The 20,224-nt window shown below is 47.6% G+C and overlaps 1 protein-coding gene across 1 annotated transcript in view; it reads right to left on the minus strand.

The window, feature by feature from the left end:
* Positions 1-20,224, minus strand: part of RTN1 (reticulon 1) — a 116,846-nt gene that overhangs the window by 39,036 nt on the left and 57,586 nt on the right. The window contains exons 2-3 of the mRNA XM_057381256.1: positions 11,648-12,385; positions 7,071-7,847 (exon numbers count right to left, since the gene is read on the minus strand). Of these exons, the coding sequence (XP_057237239.1) occupies positions 7,071-7,847; positions 11,648-12,385 (1,515 nt within the window). The remainder of the gene's footprint in view (positions 1-7,070; positions 7,848-11,647; positions 12,386-20,224) is intronic.

The following is a 20,224-nucleotide window of genomic DNA, read 5'->3' on the forward strand; positions in this document are numbered from 1 at the left end:
TACTGGTCACTGTGTAAGCTTGACGTGGCAGAAAGATTTTATAAACACCACCTTGTGCCACATCTGTCAGAAAGGTGCACTTCTGTCTGAGTGCTGCAGCTGATGACAGCTCTTCAGGGGCTGTCCCTTGCTCTTAAAAGGAAGATGTATAAAACGGAAGGATAAAGCTGTAATTTTTTATAGCTGAGTACTTAACACTCACAGGCAGTGGAGTAGACAGCAGTCCCAGGAGAAGACATGTGATCCTCCCACAGTAGAGCTATGCCCAATTTTAAAAGCCCCTCTGAGCATCCAGTCACTGTGTTTAAGATGCTTTGACWCTTTGAGGCATTAAAAGTTTGACCYTACCCAACAGATGGGGAGTAATTTTCACCCACAGAGACAAAAATCAGAGAAGGAAAGAGATGCTAGAGGTGAAGTGGGCCAAATACTCTGGCTATRGCTGTGAAATGAAGGGGTGAGAGTTACTGAGATATTCCTGAARGTCACATCAAGGTCAGGCTCTGGAATATGTACGTGGTGCTCATTGTGGGAGGGATTATCGCAGTAATCACCATTGATCCCAGCCACTGCCCAAGCAAACCATCATCTAGGGAGAAAATCCCCTGTTCTTTGCTTTGATTGGATCCCTTCCAGGATTCAGGCATCTCCTCTAAGTGACCACTTCTCACTTAAGAGATCTTGTTATGCTCCCACCAAACCAGGATTTTGGGAAGAACTCARAGTCAGCATCTGACTGTGTTTCAGCTCTCCTTGTCCCATCTGCAAAGGGGACAGGTGACACTGTAACCACTGAGGTCAGAAGGGGCTACAATCACTCTTTCCTTCCCAAAAAAGAAAGGAATGAAGGAGAAATCTTTCCTTCCCAAAAAAGAAAGGAATGAAGAAGAAATCCTGTAGAGCGCAGACCCGCTGGGGTGCACTCTGCTCATTTCCACCACCACGACCTGCACAGCTCCAGCTTTGTCCAGCTCAGYTCTGGCTGAGTTACCACAGCCTGATGGGTGTCCCCAGCTGTCATGAGCCAGATGAACTGCACAAAATGGACAGAAATGTGGGGCACAGCCTGGTGCAAAGTGTAGCTGTGAAATTCCCTCTCCTCCTCCGTGGGCAGAGGGAATCAGCGCAGGGATGGGGAAACTCCTTCAGTCAGGCAGGAGGTGATGTCTGGGGCCCAATGTGGGAAAGAACAGAGGGAACAAGACAGTTCAGACAGCTCAAAAATGTGACCACCGATTAAAAAAAAATAAAAAATGAAGAATTTAGAATTGCTTAGCCTAAAGCAAAGAAGGATGGAAGAGGAACAGSAGTTTTTGAGAGACACCTGGGAAGCAGTGGAGGATCTGCCAACAGAGGCCTTTCCAAATGAGCCACGAGCATCTGTCAGGAGTGCTGTACCCAAAATCCTGGCTGTGGCCCAGCAGATGRGCTCTTGGCACCTCCTGGAGCTCCTTTCAGCCCACTCTGTGTGAGCTGCATGGAAGGGCATCTCTCCTTTACCCTGCAGGTACAGGCACCGAGGCGTTGGYATGGAACTGACCCAGAACTGCAGTGTCCAGCTCTCAGCTGCCCCAAACCTCTGCCTTTGTTGTGAAGATGGACAGAGGAGACCCTGAGACACCTGACCAGATTGCTTTGAGAGCAAGACTTGGACCAGCAACCCCCACAGGCTCCATCCCACCTGAAACTGGGGGAGGAAAGTCCTCAGAGGTTCCCCAGGACACTCCAAGATGTCACAGCAAGGCCAGACCTAAGTTCATGTGTTCACTTCTCCAGACAGGTTTTATCCCACTCCTGCAGCATCCCAAGGTGCAGACACTCCATCCCCAGGCAGGACATCCCTCTCCCCTGCACCTTTTCCAATCAGGGCCTTTCCAAAGGATGTGAAGCTCCCGGAGATCCATAAAAAGCAAACTGAAGCGCAGAAAACAGATGGGCCGGAGTGTGGAGGCACTTACAGCAGATGGCACTAAAATATTAAACTAACAYTGCCGTATGCTTCAGCCTTGGCCTGGCTTGCTGGTGAGAGCATGCAGATGAGAAAGCAGCCTCAGATTGCTGCAGCACCCAACCAAACATCCCCTTCCCACGGAAAAATGCCTCACTAGCAGCTCCTCCAGCAGCAGGGATGTGCTAACTCAATGCAGGCCATGTTTAGCTGAACAAAAAGGCATTTCCAACAACTTTATGTCTTTCCCAGATCTCTGCTGGAAAACCATCTCAAGAAACTGTAMAATTGGTTTGTCTGTGACATTAAACAGGGGAAAAGCCCACACTGCTTGGTGCTTGTCCACTGTGGGATAGCCCTGGACACCATGGGACAGCATGAGGGGCAAGGAGGGGAAACACCTTCTTCAACCCAGAGCATTTGCCACTGTCACCCCAAAAACCTGCAGCTTGTGGCACTGCCTGAGAGACACCAGGACCCCACAGAGAGTGGTGGCCCTAAATCTCAGTGTCCCTTACAAGGGCTCAGAGCCACAGCAGCCACCAGGGGTGTGTGGTAAGGACACACATTTTGTAGAGGACTGACCAGAGCTCTGCTGTGAAAGCTTTTCATAAGGCATCAAAATCAAGATGCTTCATGGCAGGTTGGCACAGGACTGTGCTGCAGAATAATGCACTTGAAATGATTAATTTTATTTGACTTTGTGTTTCYAGCAGGATCCTGCCTGGAGCCTGGGTCCTGCCAGTTGTGCCACCTGACCTGTGAGTGACAACCCYGCAGCCTCAGGCCCAGGCTTTCGTTTTCCCAAGTGAAATTTTACCATAAAACAAAGAGAAAATTAAAAYAAACATTACTGTGAATGTCCACATTTGTTTCTTTTTTTTTATATCCTGAGCTCAGACAACCAATCTAAAGGTAACAAGCTGCTGYGTATTTCATTAAATATATCAAACAGAAGGAATCCCCTAATAGTGCCACTAAAAGAGGAGCCGAAGAGAGATATGATGGCTCCAGCATTGGGAGATTTCCTGCCAGAACCAGGTCCTCGGGCTGTGGGACACCAGCACAAGGCCACCCTGGCAGAGAGTGACCAAAAGGCACTGCAAAAGACAGAAAAGGACTCAGCCAAAGAGCTCCTCCTCATCTTGCCTTGATCCAGGCTTCTTGGGGGCTTCTTAAAGATTCTCCAGGCCAAAGCATTCATGTTTCCAGACAGGAGGTATTTTCTGAAATTTTCTTTCAGAAATTCCAAGCCACATGCAAGTCCAGCACATAACAACAACAACAACAAGAACAACAACAATAATAATAGTAATAAAGACAAACTGGGATGGCACGTTTCCTTCCTGCAGTGCCAGAACCACACATGCTCCAAGCCTGGCTGTGTAAGGGCTGTGCCCACCCCTGGGAGGAGATGCCAGGAGTGGTGTGAGAGCAGCAACAGCCAAGCAGCAGATTTTTGGCTGCAGCTCTGCAGGAGGAGGAGGAGGAGGAGGAGAAGGAAGAGYTGGCAGCACTAACACAGGTAGAAATGCACCACTCCAGCCAAAGCTGGGGGTGCACCAAGCAAAGCAATCGTTCCAGCCATGTGGAAAAGCAGAAGAGGCTGCCTGGGAATTCTCCACTCCATCAAACCCTGACAGCTCCAGGGAAATGGAGGGAAGAAGTCGCTGCCCATTTTTGTTTTTGCCACTGGATGGCAATAGACGTTAAGCAGAGAGACCACTGTGCAAACCACACACGCTCTTGCTGCTCTCCACCTTTTCATCCAGGGGGATGGATGGCCCTGGCTCCAGCACGCCCAGCAGGCACCAGAGAGCTCCAGAAGCCACGGGCTGGCAGCAGCACAAGCAGCAAAAATGTTCCTGGGSTCAGGCTGAGTGCTGGGCTTTCCATTTGCACAGCCTTTCCATGTCTTCCCTGCACTCTAAATCAATTTTTGTCTTGGTATCTMAGAGCAAACTCTCTGATGAGCTATGTGAAAAATATTTAATGCCATGGATAGGGGTGAAAAAACATTTGGTGGGGTTACAGTACAAGGCTGTGAAACAGTCAAGTCTTACATGAAAAACTGACTGTATTTAAATTATATATATTCCTGGCTATGAGCTGGCAGGGGCCACAGAAATATCTAGAAATGCGTGTCCAAAACCCAGCTGGGTGTGTTGAACAGCTTCATTWGATCTTGGGTAACAAGTAAGTAATAGGAAACAATCAAGGCTTTTCTGATTCCTATCTTTAACGAAGTACACAGCCACGTCTTGTTAACATTCTCTTAATGATAGATTAACTAAGTAACTAAGACAATTCTCTTAATTAATGAGTGACTGTTCTTGCTTTGGCAGGTGCTCTGCTGTGTGTCACTGCCACTTCTCCCCCTGTTCTTGTCACTTTGGCTGAGTGTAGCCAGTGCCAAACGCCTGCCAGGTGCCTCTGAGCTGGCACGTGACACAAATGCGATGCTGAGATGTAAAACTCTGCCAAGACCTCAAGCTGATGCCATGAAAGCCATCCCTGTCCCAGTGGGCATGCTCTGCTACATCATTTCCTTGCCAGCCAATGTATCTCAGGAGGACCCAAGGGGATGCTCTGGTTGCACCAAGGCTGTTAACACATCCCTCAGTTCACCTCTGATAACTGATAAAGTGATGGCTTTCATGTGCATTTCCTGTAGGTTTTATGTGGATTCTCCCAGTGAGGGACAAACTCTCCTTTCCCAGGAGAGAAGGAGAGCCCCACACACCTTTAACACAAAAATTTAAATATTGCCCAGACATAGCAACCCACTGAGCAAAYACCCATGACTGGAAGGCAGTGTAAATTGAACCCTACAATCCTCCAAACTTTCTTTAGCCCATTTCTCCATATCTAGAAATCAGCTTTAAAAAAAAAAAAAAAAAGATACACATGTTTCGGTAACAATATTCTCAAGAGAGTCTGTGTTTTTGTTTTCCTTGCCTGAGGCACCAGGGTGTCTTGAGGGCAAAAAAGCACATACTAAAGTAGTCCTCCTTGCACCACCAAGAGGTAATTAACTGCCTTGTGAGGAAAAGTTCCTGCCTCTGCTGTCCTAAGGGAATAAAGACAGGAGATGTGGACACAGGGACAAAATCTGGTCATGCACAGAGGGATTTACTCTGACCACCATGTGAGAACAAGTCTATGTTAGCACCACTTTAGGCAACAACAGAAATTAAGGGAGTCATGAAAAATAGGCCAAATGACTGAGGGTTATCAAAAATTATGACAGACCCTGAAATCTCAAAATTGAGGGACCGGCCACTAGCTGTCCAAGTGATAGTCCCCAACTACTTTCCCAAATCCAAGACCAAATTGTTGGTGCTCTGACCAGAACAACACACAACACATTGTGGCTGCAGAGACCCAATGCTGGATACTGGAGGAGCTGTGTTTAATGTGAATTTAATCAGCCCTACAGCTTTTACAGTTCAGGCAAGGTCTGAAAAAGGGGATATTTTCCAGTCCTAACAAGGGGGAGTTTCAGAAGCAGGACAGAAATGGTTTGAGCTTAGACTGTTTGTGAGGGAGATGAGATGCACAGCATGACATTGGGAGTGCTGAGAGCCTGGCAGGAAAACCCACTTACAATCACATGTTTCTTGTTCAGATTATTAATGTCATTAGTTCATTACCACTAAGAATCAGCATTTACATATTTTGTCTATGCTGCAGACCTTGCAGCCCTCAGCACATCATGCAAGTTTGGGTTGTTTCCTGACCAGACTCGCACATTTGGGCTCACAGCACGCAGGAAATGGGAATGCCTGCACAAACGTGGACAGAGGAAAAARGTGCTCTCTAAGCAGTGTGTGGGGGATTCTTCCTCTCCTCCAATTTCTATCCAGATGTTTGTAAGGAAGCAGAAACTCTTTGAGTCACAAAAAACACACATCTGACAAAAGGCTGCTCTCCAGCCTGGCCAGGAAGATGGCAGAGGGGCAGCAGGGCAGGCGTGAGGCCACCCCAGTGTCCCTCCCTCCCACACCACCTACAAAGCCAGGGCACACAAAGTGCTACTTAGAACTGGCATCTTCAAAAAATAAAGTGCCTTTTTTTCTCATTTGGTTTGTGAACCCAACCCTTTACAGGCTGCAGTGACCTCGTGCTGCCCCTTGGTCCTCAGGGGTCAGCTCAGGCTGAAAACCTGGTGGTGTCTGGAGAGATTTGGTGGGTCTGGTTAGACCACAGTGCCTGGCACAGCAAGCCTGGACCTGGCTGGCTCTGCACTAGCTTGGAAGGGATCCTACAGGGACAAACCTTGAGCTCCAGGGAATGCCCTGCCCTTTTCCCTTACACCACTGGATTCAGGAAGGGGATCTCAGAGAAGCACACAGGGTGCCCCCTAAGTCCTGCAGAGCTGGGATGAGCCACCCACCTGCCTGCACTGGAAACATCCTCATAATTAAAGATGGAGGCTATCAGCCATCATGGGAAAGGTTTGTTTAAATTGCACCAGCAATCATAGATTCACTGAATGGTTTGGGTTGGAAATGACCTTAAATATCACTCAGTTCCAACCCCACATCACAGACAGGGACACCTTCCACTAGACCAGGTTGCTCCAAGCCCCATCCAACCTGGCCTGGAACACTTCCAGAAACACCCAGACTCACCAAACCCAACTCTACGCCTCCTCCAAATATTTCTTTTTTTTTTTTTTTCATTTCAGAAATGTATCTTGAAAATCTTTATCCTCATACTTATGAGAGGCGCAGGACCACATCCCTGATTGCACCCCTTCCCTGGGACATGGCAAGTAGTATTTAAAAGCAAAGCTGATCATCTGCTCCTCTTTGTCCTCCAGATGYCTGAAGCACAAATCAGCCTTATAGYACCAGAGTTCCTTCMCGATCCTGTATTTACATGGTTAAGCCTAAAAATTATCATTGCTGGCACCTTCTATTTTTTCCTGAGAGGATGAGCAGGTCAGTGATGATGTGTGCATTGCCACAGACACGGCCAGCTCCCACCTGAGGGTATCCTGTATCATCATCTCCCCCTGCTCCTCGCTACAAACACCTCCCCTGCGAGGAACAGGCATTTCTCCCTCCTCCCCCCTCTCAGCAGCGCTGCGAAAAACCAACGTAACATCTGCATTTACCTTTCTGCTTATTTAAAAACGGCAGTAGGAACGAAGCCAACGGACTTTTTTTGCCAAAGTCCTTGGAAGACACTTTACTTTGGTTAACAACAGTTTCTTCAATGGGTTTCTTCAGGGTTACTCTTTCCTTCAGCTCCTCGGTGCTGACGGCAGAGGTCGGGGGCTCRGCGCCTATTTTTGGTGCGACAAAGGAGCTTTTCAGGTAGGACGAGGACTCTGCCAGGTTTTCCCTGTTCATCCTGCTCTCTGTCATTTTCGCGGCCTCGTAGTCCGAGGCGTCGGTGCGCGAGTTGTTCTCTTCCTTGATAATGTCCATGACCTTGGGCTTCATCAGAGGGGAGTCCTGCTCCCTCTTGGGGCTCTCCTCGGAGGCCGACGAGGCATCGCACGACTCGATGATGAGCTCGCTGTCCAGCTCCGCCTCCCGCTCCTCCCGCAGGATGCTGTACTGGATGGAAGGAGATGCGGGCGACGGCGGGGGCCCCCCGATGTGGCTGAAGGTCATGTAGTTGGAGTGCAGCACCTCCTCGGCGGCCAGGGGATCCTCCGACACCAGCTCGATCTCGGAATCCCCGGACTCGGCGCTGCTGCCGTCGTTGTCGGCGTTGTGAGCRGCGCGGCCGGGTTTGCCCCGCGGCTCCTTCTTCTCCGCGGGAGCGGCTGGCGAGCGCTGCGCCTCCGGGGGCTCGAAGGAAAAGCTCTTGGCTTCCTTGATGGCACTGATGAGTTCATCCTCCGACAGGCTGCCTTTGCCCTGCGACTCTGAGCCGGAAGGTTCTGCCGTACGGGAAGAGAGAGGAGAGAAAAAATAAATAAATTAAGAATTTTATTTTCTTAATTTTCTTGATTTTCTTATTTTCTTAATTTTCTTATTTTCCCGCTTTTACACCAGCACGGATCCCTCTAGCAGAGCTGGGAGCACAGGAGCAAAGTTTCCCTGTCTGGGATGCTTAAGCTTGTCCTTATAGAGCAGTTCCCATGTGTGTTTTTATAAAAGAAGTATCATTAGCATCATTTGCTGAGGTACAAGGCAATGCTGGTCACAGCTTGACCAGTGGCTCAACAACGTGGTTTTCACCGGGAAAATCRTAATTCAGGAGGAACATGGGCTCAGGACACACACGACAGCATCAGACTATCACCAACAGATACAGATCTGTCCTGGGGATAAATACACCCACAGGGCTGGTGGGTTTCTGACACTGCTGATCCAAACAACCCGCGGGTAGTTCTCTGTAGTTTTGGCAAACTTTAACTTTCAGGTGTGGAAAGTTTCAGATCAGAAACTTTTCTCACTTGTTAGGGTTTTTTTGTTTTGTTTTTGTTCTTTTTTTTGTTTGTTTGTTTGTTTGTTTTGGGTTTGTTTGGTTTGTTTGGGGGTTTGTTTGGTTGTTTTTGTTGAGGCTTTTTGGGTTTTTGTTTGTTTGCTTGTTTGTTTGTTTTGGGTTTTTTTTGGTTGACTAGTTAGTTTTTTATTAATTTCAGTTTTGGGTTTGGTTTTTTTTCAGAATGTGGGTGGTGAAGAGTCTCTGTTTGCTTTTCGCTTAGTTGGGTCCAAAAATGAAACCTTTTTTTTCCTGCTGTAATTCTTAATATCATTGTGAACTATATTAACCAAAATAATGACTAACTTTTCACCCCAAATTTGAAATAAAACAAAAAAAAAACCCACCAATCTAGTCTGTATTTTCTGACTGCAATTCCCCAGTCACATTGAAACAACCATTAGAAACACATAGAAATTTGTCCTCCTGAGTGCTCATTCCCTTGTTTTAAGTAATTATTAATGTGACGGGGTCATTAAGTAGCAATGCAAGTTGTGAGGGGTCAAGAAAGCCACCAGGAGAACAGATCCCCAAGTTTCCTCCTGCAGGTTCTGGTGAAGAGTTCCATGACAGGACAGTGCATCATCTCTAGATTTGGGCACCACAGCCAAGGGGAGGAAGGTTTCCAGCCCCTGGTTTCAGGKGGAGAGCCCCAGGATGTTTTATCCCTGCTCCCAGAGGGTGTTTGCCTTGAGCTCAGCCCCTCTTTGCAGCCCCTGGCMTCAGCCCCCTGAGCCCACCCAGCTGTGCTGGCCACATCTGGGAGCTCCTTTACAGCAGAGGGTGGAGGAGAGGCTGCATCAGATGTGACCTGGGATAAAACAGCATCAGAACTGCCAGATTCAGGCAGCATTTGGACAACACCTTCTGGCACACGGTGGGGTTGTTGGCGAGTCCTGTGCAGGGCCAGGGGTAACTATTCTTTCTGGGTATTTCCTGATTTAATTTCTCGTGTGGCCCAGCCAACTCCTTCCTGATYGTGTGCCTTTCTCAGGATAATTTGGGTAAAGAAGGAGGTTTTAATGGTGGCACACCTGCACCATCACATCCTGTTGGGACATGGGGAAGAAAAACAACCTCCTCACACCCCTCTGAGCAATTCTGGTTTCTTCAGTGATATTGAGCGTGTATTGTTGACATGTCTGCAGCTACTCTGACAAAACAGMTCTTGTAACACATCCCCCTCACACAAGAAAGTCCTTCTGCACCCCGGATTATGGCCACAGACAGGACTGAGGTGCTGGCACTGTTACAGTGCACTCCTGCCTGGAYGYTGGGAASTTTCTGGAGCATTGGGAGCTTGTGYATCCTTCYCCTCTKGCTGCAGGAAGCTGAGTGAGCCGTGCTGCTCTCCTGCACCACCACATGTGAGCATTTTCTCCCTGAACCATGGCTGAATCCGGCACAGGTCCAAACAGGCATGTGACTTTCAGCCCTCGTAGCACAGCAACGCGCCGTCCCTGGGCTTCACCCCGCTCCTCCCTGTGCTGGCAGTTTGTAASTCACAGCCCTGGCATTCACCTTGTGAATAAAACCTCTTTGTGGCCAGCAGCAGGGTGTCACATTTACTGCTGGCACAGGGAAGCGGATAAATACCCATGGATAAATACCCACGGCCTTTCAGCGCCAGTGCAGAAACCGACCACATCTTCCTTCCCCAGAAAGATGAGGACCAGTAATTCAAAGGAAAACRTTTTCTAAAGTCTCAATCCAAGCAGGGGGTGATTTGAGGCCTTGCCAGAATGCTTGAGGGGCACCTAGGAGCTGTGACTTTGCTGGATCACTGGGTGGGAATAGCAAGGACAGGTTTTAAATTTCTTCCTTGCTTATGAACACAGAGTCCGGACATGGAACATCCCCAGCCACGGGAAAACGGGGGAAAATTGAGAGGAAACACCCCTTGGGAGCCAGCCTCTAGAAGAATATGCCTTCTCCTTTCCTTAACATGAGCAGTTTTGATGGGGTACAGATGCTGAGTGTCTCCAAGGCAGCCTTGAACAGCCACCAGGACTGAATAAGTAACAGGGCCTGAAATCTTTAATTACCTTGTAGTGCAAAAAGTGTAAATCGATAAACAGTGGCAYGTCAAAGGAGTAATGTGTGATTTTTCTCAGTCAAATAAAAGAAGAAAAATGTGGCTGTGAAGTGTATTTATTATCTAAAGTTTCTGGCTGAAGCTGGCAGAATAAACTCGCAGCTGTGGTAGACTCTGTCTCCTTTTTCTGTGTGGATGTGCACAAATGCACCTTCACTTTTCTGTAGGAACCAAATATTTCTCTAAGGGTAGATATTATTATGGGTGCCAGACTGTCATTTTAAGGAAATTTTAGTTGTTGGTTTGGAGGTTTTTTTTGTAATGCTTCCAAAYGACACTAAAGCAATGGAAGTTTCAGCTGGGGGATGTTCTTTATCAAACGTTCATTGTCACAGCGTTTTGATCCAGGACATTGAAATTTAATTTTCAGGCTGAAAATTCTGTTTCCAGTGACAGAACTTTATTCCTTCTTAAAGGACAACGCTACTTTCATACTTTACCAGTGTATAAGAGGAAAAACAAGTAGTAGATATTATGCACAACTGCAGTAAACAGACAATAAGAAAATGTATAAACACGAGATTTTAGTGCCCCTCCAATAGCAATCAGGAGTCTTTTAAAGACGTAGGCCCTTTGTCCCTCCAGTCCCCTTTGTAAATGAGGTGACAGCATTTTTCTCCTCAGCATTATGTCAAAGCAGCATTTTCACATGAAAACAGCACTGATTTTTTAGCATTTTAACCTTATTTTCTGCAGGGGCAAAGAGGTGTTAAACCAGCCATTAAAMTTTTAATAATATGAACCCAGTCACTTGCACTGCCCTGATCCCACACACCTCATTTCCCTTGGGGAATCTCGACAGCCAGGGTGACTGAGAGACCCCCAAACCACCAGTATCCAGCTCAAACCATGGTTGAAGAAGATGAAGACACCTTGGATGAAGACACCTCCAGTGTCTGCTTCCCCTCGAGGAGAGATCCCTGAGGAATGGCTCAGCCAGCCTGGATCCCTTTCCATACAATCCTGAGCAGTGTGTTGTGATGGGGAGCACACTTTGCATGCCCCACACAAACTGGTGCCAGAGCAGAGCACAAACACCTCCGGCCACGGAGACTTTTCAACACCCCCTCACACCCCATTACACTCACCCCAAAAACCCACGGTAATTCTCCAACCTGCAGGGCTACAATTGCAACCATTTTGACTAGCAGCATTACCTGTCCCCGAGGAGGGTGGTGTGACACTCCCTGGGCTCTCATCCTCGGGCTCYGACACCGTCACGGTTGGCACCACCTCACGGTTCGGCTTCAGGCCGCTGTCCGGCTGGCTTGGGCTCGGCTCTTTGCTGCCAGCTTCCTTTGCGCTTTCTGTCTCGGTGAGTGTGATCTTGACAGGGGTTGTAGCCACAGAGGGACTGTGCTGACCTTCAGGATTTCTGTCTTCCAGCAGTTCTTTCTCCTTGGCTGCCTTTGCGCTCTCCGAAGGCGTCCGTGGAGGCTCAGCGGCGTGGCTGGACCCTGCTGGGGTTCCCCGGTACTTGTCACTAAAGCCTGGGCTCTCATCTTCTGAGTCAGAGTCGTGTTTTTCTTGGTGCTTTATTTCTTCTGATCTACTCATGTCCATGTATTTGTAAGCTTCTACTTTCATGGGATCTGCTAAGGTTTTGTCGACTTCGGTGGACTCTGCAGGAGTCATCTCAATGCCCGAGTCTGAGCTAAACAAGCCACGGGACTCAAACCCCGTCACRTCTTGCACGGGATGCCCCAGAGCATTAAACCCCTCCGTGCTGCCYGAGCAGGGGATGGGGGTGTTCTCCTGCTGGTAGATGCCCGTGAAATAGGTGGAGTCCCGCGGGGTGGTGTAGTGGACATCGGAGATCAGAGAGGTGTAGAAGGAGTTGTCCCCTCCGTTGGCAGTGGAGCCATAGTCGAAGAGATGTGACGAGCCTGTGACACCTGGAGCAAACACAAAAACCAGGCACAGTGAGACACAAATACCTACTTGGAGCTTCCTGCAAAGCCTCACACACTCCTCACTCACTCACTCCTCACTCACTCTCTGCTGATTTCAGATTTGGTTTAAGAACCACACTTGACTTTGCTCGCAAGCTCTTGGGAGCAATACTGTCTACTGTCTCTTTCAGTACCTGTGGGCAATATAGCAGCACATCTGTCACACAAGGCTTCCAGCTGCTGTTCTATCTTAAAATAACKATAAGGAGCCTGAGAGTAACTCAACAGTCCTGGCCAATGCTKGCCCAGCCTGTGAATTAAAAGTTCTTGTGGCTGCAACCTCACAWCCTCCCTCACAATCCAACCCAGGGGTTCAGCATCCAATAGCCTTAAAAGAAGGTCTAATGTCCAATACAAAACCAATGATTTTATGCAAAATATATAGAATTAGAGGAGTTTCACACAAAGGAAACTTTTCATTAAGAAAAAGACTCTGCTAGGCAGAAATTGAGAGGGAAAGTTGTCAGGCAGATCTAGATTACATTTTCTTTCAAGAGTAGCCACCCTAAATTGGTGAAACACCAAGGCAGACACTCCACATCCTCATTTAGTGATTTCCACACGTTCAGAAAGTATCATCTACAAATCACGCTTGCACGAAGGTGGTTAAACCCATGCATCATTTTCATACTGTGCCTCTAATTCCTTCTGCCACGCTTTCAGCTCCTGGGGATGACGCTAATTAAATTAGAAACAGCGGCCACTCTCTCTCGGCAGCGTTAACACAAAGCACAGCGACGGGAACAGCAAAATCCCCCGCTGGGGAGGTGGGAGAGACGGGTTTTATAGGGGCTGAGGGAATGGGATGAGGAGGAACAAAGCCAATGTTTGTAGGATGTGGTGCCGATGGGAGGGTGTGGTTTGTTAACCCCTCGTGTGCTGGACCATCACAGGGGCTGCCTGGCTCTCTCTGACCTCTGCTCATCACCTGGAGGGGATGTGGGACTCCTGATCCTCTCCACACCTGCCTGGGCTGCCACACACAGTGCAGATTTCACCGTAATATTAAAGGGATATTCCTGCAGCTGCCAAGGCAGAAGCTGGGAAATGTCAGTGTAAAAACTCCTGAGCTGCTTGYATTTGAGTATTGCCTTTCTCCTTGCATACACAGAAAATAACACCATCTCTAAACACCACCACAACTGCTTTTTCCTCCGTTCAGCTCATTCAGCGAGCCCTGAAGCAGTTGTTCCACCTGTAATTCTTCGGTGTTGTAGCTTGAGGCTTTATTTTACTGCACAGCCTCACTGGGTTTGACMCACACATCCCAAACCCTGCACAAAGGCAGAGTGATCATTTCCCTCATCGTATTTCTGAATTGTTCAGTGTTACGCTGTCCTGCAAGCTATTTCTTTTCCCTGGATCGCTTCCAGGGTGGGAACAACATTCCCCTCCTATTACAAGGRGAAACCTGGGAAAAGCAACCCAAAAGTGCCACCCCTTGCTTTTCATCCTGTCTGTTCTACCTGTTCCTGTATCCCCATCCTCCCTGGATTTGGGTGCTGCTGCTCCCCACCWCTCCTCCCTTCKAATTGCTCCTGCACCCACGATGGTGGCAGCAGCTCCAACCCCACAGTGAAGGATTTGCAGCAGTTTTTGCCACGCCAGAGCACAGAGCAAGTCAGCAGGTGGAAAATCATCCATTCCCAGYCATTCCCAGCCTTCWGCTGGGTGTTCTCACTGCTGTGYAACACTGCACAGAACTTTTCACAGRAACATTTATCATCAAGGCAAGGTCTTGCCTAAGACTGGTGAGGGTCACTGTGGAGATTTTTTCCTACATTTGTGAGCTTGGGGCTCATTTCCCCCTCTCTGTCTGTGTAACTTTACATTTACCTCCTCTAAATTTCACCTTCTATTTTCCTGCCAGCTCACTCAGGGCTGCAAGATGATTTTGTAGCTTGCTGCAGGCAGCTCCCCTCCTCACTGCTCCAAATAATTCAGTCCCAACAGCAAAGGTACGTGAGCATGAAGCCTAAGTGGAAAACCACAGAGAAACCAAAGCAGAATAAGGGATAAACCCAGGCTGCCCAGCACCCAGGTTCTACCTRAGGTCATCCAGTGCCTTGCAAGGACAGCTCATACCGAGAACACATTTCTAAATGAGCAGTAAGCAAAAAGGGAAAGGTTTTATTCCTTGCAAGTGCTCTTCTTGCTGAACTCGCCTTTTTGAAAATTATCCATAAACAGGYCTGGATTTTCACAAATGTGTTGGTTAGCTGGAATTATCTGATGCATTGTTTACGCCAACATGTTTCAGGCTGCGAGTTGCTGACTACAGACTATTCATGCCTGTTGYTGCCAGTATCTGCTGTTTGTAATTTACTGTTTGTGCTGGGCGAGTGGCTGTCTAAATCACAGGGCTTCAGGGCTGCTCTTTCATTAAATGCTTCCTCAGTGCCTCCTGGACCTGATCCAAAGCCCACTGAACTCACCAGAAAAGTCCCCCTGATTCTAAGTGGACCAGCTCAAGATGGCTGGGGAACGCTCTCTGCTCACAAGGAATTCACTGTCACAACACCATCAGTGGGCAAAAATGCACTTCTGCAAACATCTCCCTGTTGCTGGGAGAGAGGGAGCACAGACAGAGTCAAAGGAGATGGAAGGCACCTCCAAATCAATATTCACAGATGCTYTTCACAGCTTTCGTTTGTGCTTTGTCCACAGTGCACAGGAGCCAGACACACAAGCATTTGTGGCTCTTAGCAATGCTGATCAATAGAGCAGTGAGAGGGTTTCTAATGCATTTGTGTCAGGTGCTTCACAGCAGGAGTTTCAGCGAGCCAGGACAGCTCACAGGAGAGTCACAGTGATGAAGAGAGGCTGGGAAAACACCATCCTGTTCTTTGGGTTATTCCTCAGCAGGAAGAAAAAGGAACCCTAAAATAGCCATGGACACAAACATCACATCTCCAAACGGTACAAACCTGGCACTGCAGCAGATGTCAGCACAAGGGCTGGTTTAAAATGGAATCACTGTCAACCATAAACCTTTTTTTTTTTTTTTAATTCCTGCAGTGGTTTTGCAAATAACAATGAAAACAGAAAATGGCATTTCCTACTGGGGTTCAGGAGCTGAGGGAGTTTCAGGGTACAAGAGCATATCTGAGCACGGGGAGGGTTCACATCAGCAGGACATATGGGAATCCCAACTCTCCAGGCAACAGCAGAGTCAAAAGCACTGAAGACAGCTGAAATTGCCTAATTAATAGGATTTAATGTAACTCCCCATTTCCACTGGGAATGATTTAAAGCCATTGCTAAAACTGCCTCTCATTTGGAAAGTGTGAATCTATCAGCCATTAAGCTGGGAATTAGAGACATGGAAACTGATAATAGCTGAGCAGATTTTTGCTGAAGAATAGTGTATTCAGAGCCTGGTGATTAAGCAGTGCCCTCTCTGACTTTAGGTTTATTTGGTTCAATATCCGTGGGAAGGAGAAGCCTTGAATAGCACTGGTAACTGATGACAGTATCAGATCTGAATTTACCCTTGTTASAAAAGTTGGGTTTTTTTAATCTGGATTTCACTCGAAACTGCCCAAAAACTTGCCTGCCAATTCAGGTGAAGGAAATCTATTCAGCTCCTGAGAGCAGCAGTTGTGCTCTCTGGTAACATGAGCCCTGGGGAAATAATTTCACTTCCTGCGACCAGCTAAGCAGTAATGGGTCTGATTCAATTCAAACTCCAACACAGCTGAGATGCTCAGCAAGTTACATGTGTTTTCATCAACTGCAGAGAGGAAAAAAAATATTGGAAAATGACTGTTTTGTTTCCTCAGAATGAGTGAATGCTCCWGAAATCCTCTGCTATGGAACTGGATTTAGAGCTATTTAGCAATTGACACAGGAAATAATTTAGAAATCATGGGTTCCATGCTGAGTAGCTCTTAATTTAAGAAAGGCAGCTGAAGACCAATTTGGATCAGGGCAAGCTGCACTACAGCATTGGAAGAGGGAACAAAAAGTTATCTGAGGATCATAGACATGAAAAAGAGCTGATTAAAATAAAACTGATTCTTTTTTTTCCCAGCTAGAGTATTCTTGGCCTTGTTAAAATTGATCATTTCAGAATATTGTGCTCAACTTTCAGTAAAACAACCTTATTTCATATGAACCTGCTCTGGTGATCTTCACTGGCACAGACAGACTGACATTTGAGAGAAAGGAGTCCCTGACCACAGCAGGARGGTTGGAACAGGATGATCTTTAAGGTCCCTTTCAACTCAAACCATTCTGTGATTCCATGACATGAAATTTCAGTTCCCCAGAACAGCTGGCAACCCTTCAATGCAAGGTTCCTTATTTATTGCGTGTCAATGCTTTGGTCAAAATTATTAATTTTTTCAGAAGAAGAGAGGAGAGACCTAATCTTTAATTAGCTGATGAAGTTTTTACAGCCTGGAGCTGTGCAGAGAAGGGAAAACCTCTTTGGCTGMAGCTGGAGGAATCAAGGTTTCAGCGACCTTTCCAGACAAAAGCAGAGTAGCAGGAGCCAGCAGCTTCCAGCAAATTCCTGTAAGTCTTTTAAATAGCTGGCTCTGAGTTTTTGCTTTGGATGCTGAGCCTCAGGAGTCATTACTGGCTGTCCCAGTGCTGTGAGCTCCCAGCAGCAGGGTCTCCTCAACTCTGTCCCACACCACCAAGGTCCAGCTTGTCCCGTTTGGACAGTCACTGACCTGTGACAATTCATCAATTAGAGATAATAACAAGGGGAATACTCATTTGACTGGCCTCAAATGATGCTGGAGGGTCTCTCAGGCCACAGGTCACTCCCAGTGGCTCAGCCCTTCAGGTGTCACCCAGAGATTTTGGATAACAGAGGCCGAAGTGAAGCGATGAGCATTTTCCAGAACGGTAACTCCGCTCTGATCCCAAAGCACCTCAGAGCTCAGGAACTTACTCTCGGCACTGAGACTAAAGCCTGGCTCTTAAAACTATATCCTACATTCTCTTAAGGGCTCAAAGAGATGGTGTGGCACTTTGCCAAGCTTTTTATTTTATAATTACTCTTCTCCTTGAAGGGCTGATTCCATAGCAATGCTGTGGGAGACACCATGGCGTTCCATGGTCCCTGGCAGTGGTGCAGGACAGTCCCAGATGTTGCCATCACCTCAACATCTGTATCTGGAGATCAAACCCCAGCTGAGGACCCTCTCTGTTTCCCAATCCCACATCAGCAGCTACATTTCAGCCTCTCCTTTATTTTTATCACCCAGCCATGGCCATTAGGAAAATGTCTCTTCCTGCTTTCTTCCAAATGCACAACAAAAGTAGCTATTAAATATTCCTGTCTTTTTTTTTTTTTTGTACCAAATTTACAATCTTGCCATCAGCCACTAGCAAAAAGCCTTTGCTTGACCTTGGCTTCTTTTTATTCCTCACACTTAAAAAAGGAGAAAATAAAAGGCAATTTTTCCTATTTTTTTACTCTGATGCCTGATGTCTCATTGTTTCCTTTTAGCTTCCCAACTCAATTACCTTCCTTTTTGAAATTCATAATGTCTTACTGTGTTTTCATCTGTGTCCACACACATTTTTATACAGATGCTCAGTGTTGCATCCCTTTTCCAAACCTCTTTACAGCATCCAGACAGACCAGCAGCCCCAAGTCTGTCTCCAAATTCAAAGCACACCGTTTWCTTGGATCCAGACCAAGCTGTTTTTTCCTCTCTGCTTGATTCCAAATTCAACCCAAACCTCCAGAAAGCTCCAGATTTTCAAATGTCCTTCACTGGTACCTTCCTGACTATGATGAGGGCAGCTTGCATGAGGGGCAGAGGCTTCTCTCAACCCCAAATCAAATCACACAATGCTTCAAAATGGCCTGTCCACCCTTAGGGATAGTAAGTGTATCATTGGGAGGCATGCTCTCAGCTCTTCTGCATGAATTTTCTAACCCTAAACACATCAACATYCACACAAAACTCAAAAAATACTTCAACACTTGTGTGTCAACTCAARCAGAGCTTGAAACCCAAATGGCTGAGAACTCTCATGCCAAGCAGAGGCATCACTGTGCTGTGGATAACCCCACTGGATCAGGGTCCAGTGTTCCTTGGATTAGCATTTCTCAGTGGCCAGGAACAGCTGTCAACCCCGAGCCATCCCACCCCCAGCTTATCATGAACTTGTTTGGGTTTAGGACTCGCTTCCATCTCTGGGGGGATGAATCAGAAGCCACTCCAATGAAATCAATGGAGGAATCAGAATGTCAATAGGATTTTKTTAGCTCTGGGTTAGACCCAGAGCGCAGCAAGCAGGAGAGCTGCACCAGCTATTCCCAGCTGCCAGGAGATGGTGCTCTTTGTTTTAGCTCAGATTCCCAAAYCCCTTTACAGGTTAGCAACTTCTTTTCCTCCAGAACCTCATAATCCTGTCTGTAACAAAGATTTATCTCCACAAATCRCACCGGCAGAGACACGAACGGCCGCACCCCGAGAATCGTTTGGGGATTCGTTTGCACAGTAGGTGCTGCGAGAAAAGCGGATATACGGGAAGGATTCAGGATCCTGTTCTATTATTCCTTCCCCCTGGCTGTCTGAGTGTGTTGGGGAAACACAGAGCAGCAGGGAGGATGCTTCCCGCTGTCTGCAGCAGCTGACAGTCTGTGCCTCAGCTCCTGGGGACAGCAGTGACTCAGTGCCTCAGCTGTGCACGCTCTCCATCCKTCCCCTCGGGATCCCACAGCCAACAGAGGAAACATTGCCATGGCAGGAGCTGTCTACTGCACAGGTAGGAGGGCAAAAGGACAGGGAGACAAAACAAAATCCTATTGACATTCTGATTCCTCYGTTGATTTCATTGGAGTGGCTTCTGATTCATCCCCCCAGAGATGGAAGCGAGTCCTAAACCCAAACAAGTTMATGATAAGMTTTGGTGCGTGTAAAACCTCTCCTCCAGGTAATTTTGCAGAGGATATGAGTTACTCCCAGCTGGAATTTCATCACTTTCCCACAGCTTTGGCTCTCTATTGTGKCATTGCAGCTTCCAGATCCAGGGATACCCAATCTCAGTCTTCCACATGATAAATAAACAGGGAATGGGGGTCAGCTGGGATACCAGAGCCCAAAAATCTTGGCTGATGAGGATGAGCAACTTCTATCAACTCCCCACCTCCTCATAGGCAGAGAGGGGACAAATCCCTTTCAGGATCCAACCCTCGGAAACCCTAAAAACTAACAAAACTAACACTTTTGGGAAGCTCAGTTTGCCTGGTTGAGGAACTCCCCTCAGCAGCTGGTGGAACRTCACCATCAAGTTAACGGTTCTTCCCAAATCTGGTTTCTCCCAAAATCTGAGCAGGCATGGATGAGGTCTTGACCCTGCTGTGGAGTGCCACARCCCCATTTGTGGGAGGGCTGTGTAGGAAACACTGCTGAGTTTTTAATAGGATTAAGACAGGTCCACTCCATCCCAGCAGGATATTATCAGCATCTTTTTGTCAGATTCTGAACCACAGCAGCAGCTTTTTTTCTGCTGCTGAGTAGCCACTGTGGGTGTCGTGGTGCACCCCAGACTAAGTTTGATGATGTTGAATCTCCTCATCTCCCACGGGTATGCAGGGAACCCCAGAGCTCAGGCAGGGGGTGCTGAGCAGGGGCCCCAAAACCAACCATCAGTGTGCAAAGCGAACCCATCCTAAATGATTCAGCRCTTCCCACCCCCACACACCCTCGGGACTTTTTGCTGAGATAAATGGTCCTGGAGAGCTCCCCTTTGACCTGGCAGTAAAACCGTGGTCTAAGGTCTGTGACAGCCCTCCACAGTGCTCTGGACAGC

Source organism: Malurus melanocephalus, unplaced genomic scaffold (genome assembly GCF_030028575.1).
Source record: "Malurus melanocephalus ecotype Western Australia unplaced genomic scaffold, MMel_1.1 scaffold_502, whole genome shotgun sequence".
NCBI lineage: Eukaryota > Metazoa > Chordata > Aves > Passeriformes > Maluridae > Malurus > Malurus melanocephalus.